This window comes from Hordeum vulgare, chromosome 2H, assembly GCF_904849725.1.
Source record: "Hordeum vulgare subsp. vulgare chromosome 2H, MorexV3_pseudomolecules_assembly, whole genome shotgun sequence".
NCBI classification, from domain to species: Eukaryota; Viridiplantae; Streptophyta; class Magnoliopsida; order Poales; family Poaceae; genus Hordeum; species Hordeum vulgare.
Window position 1 is genome coordinate 560,303,988 of NC_058519.1, and position 6,444 is coordinate 560,310,431.

Consider the following 6,444-nt stretch of genomic DNA (forward strand, 5'->3'; position numbering starts at 1 on the left):
CGTCGAAACAAACTCAACTGTAAAAATGGATCATCGATCGAGTTAACGGTTTAAGAGATAAAAGTTTTTAAATTTTGATCATTTAAAAAAAATCCGATGACACTATTATATACATGCATGCATGTATGAAGAAGAAAGCACACATAAATCGATTCGCAAGCCGCCCAGGGTAGTGATAAAATTCGCAAGCCGCCCAGGGTAGTGATAAAATGCGGCGCGTTAGTTGGCAGGATATGGTGGCCGGTGCAGAGGGACATACATACACGCCTCGTGGACAGTCAATGTAAACGCAGATCTCTCGATACGTGTAGATTGAAGAACACCAAAAGGAGTAGAATACAAAGTCGCGCAATGTTCATATGTATTTCCTGCCTATGTATGATTAGAACAGAAAAATAGTGCGATCTTCAGAAGCGCAGAGAAACTTTATGTATACGTGCCTTGGTTATGAACATCTTGAGATGAGCAGTAAACTAACTGTGGTTTTGGTGTAAGGATCTTCATTTATGTGACATATCCTCTTGTGTCTTACTTTAATAGTCGGAACACTGGATGAACTAAAGTCTAGACTGAATTTAGTTACTGAAACTGCAAAAACTAGATACAAGATTGCGAATTCAGAGAAGGCCTCGTACAATGTTGATAGAACTAGCAAGTACGGAGTTGCCACTGGCAGCTCTAGAAGGCACGAGTTTTACTTTCTTGAACCAGTATATTTATCATCAAACTTATCACACACTGTACCCTTTTATAACTTAAATAAGAAAAGTTCTACTGGCTACCCAACACTACCAAGTCACGCAATTGCAATCTTTAGCAATGCATTGCCAGCTCTGGAAGAAAAAACGGTATTATCACTGGATCTTTCAGAAATCTGAGCACACTACCCTTCCATTTCTCAATCCTCTGTTCAGCAAATAGGCAGGGGCTCACCATTCCACTCCTTGAGGCACTCAAGAAGTGCGTCGATGTGCTTGCCTTGGTTCATGGCAACGAACACCTTGTCCACTTCTTCCCCAGGAGACCTCGTCTTCTCTCCAGTCAAGTATTCTGTTCCAAGCTCCTTGCGCACGAACCGGTAGAGCGGGTACGACCGGCATTCCGTGATACGGTTTTGCTGTGCGGCAGTGCCATTCTCCACGGCGCTCCTGGCGGCCTCGACCTCCTTTGGCAGCACTGCACGGAGCTCCTGCTCGAACGTGGCAAGCTTGGCAAACACTGACGTCTCTACGTCGTGCTCGGCCTCACCATTGGCCAAGGCGTGCTCCACAAGCACTGCACGCATCTTCTGCATGAGTGGGTAGTTCGCGCTGCATGGGTCATCTGCGTATGCGAATACCGCCTCACGGTCAATTGTGAGCAGAAGGTCCTTCTCACAGAAACGTGCGTTGTGGAGATGGCCATTGCTATCAGTGCTTAGTGTCTTCCTGGCCACCGTCTTCACACAGCTCTTTACAGCATTCTTGACATTCTCCTCGAGGTGGCGGAGGTCGATAGCCTGGCACAATGCGACCAAAAATGTCGAGGACATGAGCTTGAGTATGTCAATGGCCTCGGCAGTCTTCCTTGAGGAGATGAGGCCAAGAGAGTTGACATCTTGGTTGTGCTGCTCTGCGCTCTGGACATGGTTGGTCACAGGGTTGCCCAGGAACTGAAGCTCGGAACAGTATGACGCCATGGCAATCTCAGCACCCTTGAAGCCATAGTCCAAACTTGGGTTGCGCCCGCCAGAGAGGTTGGATGGCAGACCGTTGTTGTAGAAGTCATTCACTAGCTCTGAGAACTGGGCAAACATGAGTTTACCGATCGCAGCAATGGCAAGCCTGGTGTTGTCCATGGACACACCAATAGGTGTGCCCTGGAAGTTGCCACCGTGGATAGCCTTGCCACGAGAAACGTCGATGAGTGGGTTGTCATTGACGGAGTTGATCTCCCGCTCGATCGACTTGGTGGCAGCACGGATGACCTCAATCTGAGGGCCAAGCCACTGAGGCGATGTGCGGAGTGCATACCTATCTTGCTTTGGCTTCATCAATGGGTCAAGCTCACCGAGCTTCTTTGCTAGCATCATGTAGGAGCTGCCTTCAAGAATGTGCTCCATGATGGCGGCAGCCTCGATCTGTCCAGGGTGGTGCTTCAGCTTGTGGGTCAAGTGATCGGTGTACTCCGGCTTGCCATTCATCACCTCGCAGAAGACGGCCGACAGGACCTCGGCAAGGAGGCTAAGGACGTTAGCCTCGAAAAGCACCATGGATGCAAGCCCAGAGCCTACCGCCGTGCCATTCACCATGGCAAGGCCTTCCTTGGGCTGCAGCTCGAAGAAGCCATGCTGGATGCCGGCGATCTTAAATGCCTCGGCGGCATTAACCTTCGTGCCATCTGGAGCGGTTGCCACGGAGTTTGGGCGGCCGGTGACCAGGCCCGCAATGTACGAAAGCGGTACGAGGTCACCAGACGCGGTGATCGTGCCCCGGAGCGGCAGGCATGGTGTCACGTTGGCATTGAGAAGTGTGGCAATCGTCTCCAGGATCTCAAAGCGAATGCCTGAATATCCCTGCAGCAAGGTATTTACTCGGACGAGCATCGCCGCCCTCGTCGTCGCGGCAGGCAGAACGTGGCCATCGGTGCCGGTGCCGAAGGCTCCGGCGTTAAGGAATCTGAACACACAACCGATACACGAAAAAATAAGACTTCTATAACTCAATTCATAGTCTGGTACACATAACTAACAGAAATGCTTAACAAGAAGTAGAACTGGTTCTGAAGTTTAATTCGTACCGGATGAGCTCTCTCTGCAGAGCGCCGCCCTCCTTGGTCCTCCGGTGAGAGGTGGCGCCGAAGCCGGTGGTGACACCATAGCTGTCGGTGCCGTTCATCATGCTGTTCATGACCCAGTCGCTGCTCTCCTTGACACGGCCGCGAGCGGACTCATCGAGCTCCACCCTGGTGTCGTTGCCGGCAGCCACCGCGGCGACCATGGCGATGGTCAGGCTGGCGCCCTCCATGGTCACCACCGGCTTACGGTACTCCTCCACCATCCGCTTCACGGCATCCAAATGGCTCCCGGAAAGCTCCTCCGCCGCCTTGCCCCAGTTGAGGGGGTCGGCCCGCGCCGGCTGTGCCACGCACAGGCCATCGCCGTTGGCGGCAACGTGTGCGTTCTCGCACTCCATCGAGATATGCAGAGAAGTAGTTCTAAACAGGTGAACTAGCTGGTGTATGTGTCTGGATTCTGAAAGTAGACTAGCTAGACGTCGGCAGGTGTATGTGTATCTGGATTGATCTGTGTCTTGAAGAAAGACTTGTGTTGAAGAGGAGCTGTAGCTGCAGATGAAGCTGAGGCTCTTCTTGGAGGGGAATGGAGGGAGGGGAGGGATTAAATAGGAGCGCACCGCGGCTGAGGAGGTAGTAGGTGTGAGAATGGGTTGGTGTAGAACTGGACAGCCGGGTTGACCACTGGATTGGTGGAGCGGGTGGTGGGCTGGTGGCTACGTAGAGACGCGCAGCGATGGCTTCTTCGTGGCAGCTGTACTCAGTCGACGTGGGCAAAACTGGAACTGGTTGGTGCGCGTCCATCGAGCGCGACGGGGGTTGGTGGCGCCGGGAGGGTGACCGGAGAGGCAGAGCCCTGACACTGGTCATACTAAAGAGTATCATATAATATTATCATGCATATGATACTATTATATGATACTATTGTATAATATTATTTTAAAGGTAGTATTATAGACTAGTATCATAGACGATCTCGACACATAGTAGCATACTGTATCATTTAACATATTACGGTATCTATCTATGTTACTTTAACTTTTTTTAATTATTTGTCACATCAACATGTTTGTTAGTCCCAAGTATGTGATACTACCTAAGTTATTCCCATTATGACCAGCCTCACGCATGGTAGCGGACACTGACCAAAAACTTTTTCAAATCTTGTTATCCACGTTCGTGTATCTTATATCTGGTTCCTAGCATACATATTAGCATGTAAAATTACGACATTTCGACGACAGATACAAAATTATGACGCCCAGGCACGTAAAATTACAACGCTCCACGGTCAACGCCAAATTACAACGTCCCGTCACGCAAAATTACAATGTCCCGCAACCGACATAAAATTACGTTCTCCCACAAGTAAAATTACGACGCCCCGGTGACCGATGCAAAATTACGACGCCCGTCACACAAAATTATAATGCCTCGGCCACAGACGGAAAGTTACGACGCCCCAACGGGCAAAATTACGACTTCTCAGCTCGGTCATCACGGACAAGAGCTCCGGTGTGTGACTACGTGTGGGACAGCCTGAGATAACTTTGACGTGGACGAGGGTGCCCGGACGTGCCCGGGTGTGACCGTGCAGCCTCATATCGTCCTCATATTTGGGACGGGTTTGAAGGGTTCCGGTCAATCCAGGCGTTTGAGGCCGATTTGAAAGGCCCGTCTAGGTCACTTTTTTGTGATTGAACGGTCTACCTGGACGTTTGAGAAGGATATGGGGGGATCCAGCTGTAGATGTTGTGATGCACTTGTTTGTTTCTTCAATCTTCGGTCCGAAGCATCTAACATACTATGGGCAATGTTGGTATGGATCAATATTCAAACTTATTGGGTGCGACACTAATTATTCTTTTACCGGATAAAGGTTCAATATTTTTATTACTCGTTCAATAGACTCAAAGGGGTAGATCTAATTGATCTCGATCATCAAATCTTGTTAATCCAAAAATCTATTGCTTCAATGGTAAGCATTTAACATGCAATTTGTAACATATCTAATATTAACATATATGCTAATCACATAATTAAGACGCAATTAATATCCAACCTTATGTCAACGAGCAATTAATTTCCTCTCTAACATTAACAAAGTTACACATTTACTAGTGATAATAGAGTTACAATTGAGAGGAAAGAGATCATCAATACATGGAGGTCCTCTGTCCACGTTCAAAGCAAGTATACTTTGTGAGGCAATTTGCAACTCTATTTTAAATCCTATAAAGTTTTTGGGAAATAAACTCCCTACCAATCATTAAAGAGTTAATGTCAGCAACTAAATGACCATAAACCCAACGATCCAAGCTCGATCCGTAGAGACACAACAGGGCAGTCGAGGTGTCAGACTAAACCATAACTGGTAATTCAGTATTCTAACGGACCAACACCATACCGATTGTTAGTGCTGTTAAACGTAACCTATCGTACACCATCCTATGGCAGTTGGAGCTAGTCTTGTACCGCAAGTTAGATTAGGAGATATTGTTGGGGTTTATCTCTATCCATATAACTTAAATATATTTCTCCCTAGTCTATCTCTTGTTTAACAAGATTGTAATCCCAACTACTTGTACGCTATCAGGGAAGTCGCAACTCTGTTATATAAAATCGAAGCCGTCGGCCTGAGAGGGTACGACGTTCCTAGCCTTTTATCACATGGTAATCAGAGCCACCTCTTTCATCACATCTAGTTTTCCATCTCCTGTCGCCTAAGCTTCCGCCATGGCCTCCTCCAGCACCTCCAACCCCGGCCTCTCCAGCCAAATCATCAAAATGCTCACCCGCACTAACTATACCCTCTGGGCACACAAATTACACCGAGCTCACAGGTGCGGGGTTCTATGGCTACGATGACGGCACCATGAAGGAGCCAGTCAAGTCTGTCGTCACCAAGGACAAGGACGGGAAGGAGGAGTTCATCCCAAACCCCCTTCATCCGATATGGATCTGGGAGGATCAGCAGGTACTTGGTTACCTCCTGGATAATCTTTCCAAGGAAGTTCTTGTGCAGGTGACTTCGATCTCCCATGCACACGAACTCTGGACCGCTCTGGCGAACATTTTTTCGTCGTAGTCGATGTCCCGCGTCAACAACATCCGCATCACCCTCACGAACGTGCAGAAGGGAAACCAAATTGTTGTAACCTTCTTCGCGGATATGCGCTCCCTGGCTGATGAGATGGCTGCTGCCGGCAAGCCACTTGACAACGACGAGCTCATCTCCTACATTGTGGTTGGCCTCAACATGGATTACCAGCCGCTCGTCTCCGCCCTCGACGCACGCGCCGAACCTGTCACCCTTGACAAATTGTTTTCTCAGATGGGCAACTTTGATCAAAGGGTGGCACTCTTCCAAGGCGCAAACTCCGGTGGGTTCAAGTCATCGGCTAATGCCGCCACGCGCGGTCATGGTGGTCGTGGCCGTGGAACAAACCGCGGCAAAGGGATCTACAACAACAACTCACGTGGTGACCGCGGTGACTCCCGCGGCAATGGTGGTCGACCCTCCTCCACCAACAACAAGGGCCGCCAAAACTCCTCCTCCAAAAAACGATCAGATGTTGTCAAGTGTTAGATCTGTGGCAAACTTGGACACTCGGCCAAGGATTGTTGGTATCGCTTTGATGATGATGGTGATTCCTCCCAGGACGAGAAGGT

General features: G+C 49.1%; 1 protein-coding gene and 1 non-coding gene across 2 annotated transcripts; one reads left to right on the forward strand and one right to left on the reverse strand.

The window, feature by feature from the left end:
* Positions 1–692: 692 nt before the first annotated feature.
* On the reverse strand, positions 693–3,367 carry LOC123427251 (phenylalanine ammonia-lyase). The gene is made up of 2 exons (XM_045111251.1): positions 2,779–3,367; positions 693–2,657 (listed from the first exon to the last, which is right to left on the reverse strand). The coding sequence occupies exons 1-2, from the start codon at positions 3,171–3,173 to the stop codon at positions 911–913; spliced, it is 2,142 nt and encodes a 713-aa protein (XP_044967186.1). The 5' UTR covers positions 3,174–3,367; the 3' UTR covers positions 693–910.
* Positions 3,368–5,983: 2,616 nt separating this feature from the next.
* On the forward strand, positions 5,984–6,122 carry LOC123433784. Its single transcript, XR_006625097.1, has one exon. It is a non-coding gene; the product is annotated as a small nucleolar RNA Z247 (small nucleolar RNA).
* Positions 6,123–6,444: the final 322 nt, after the last annotated feature.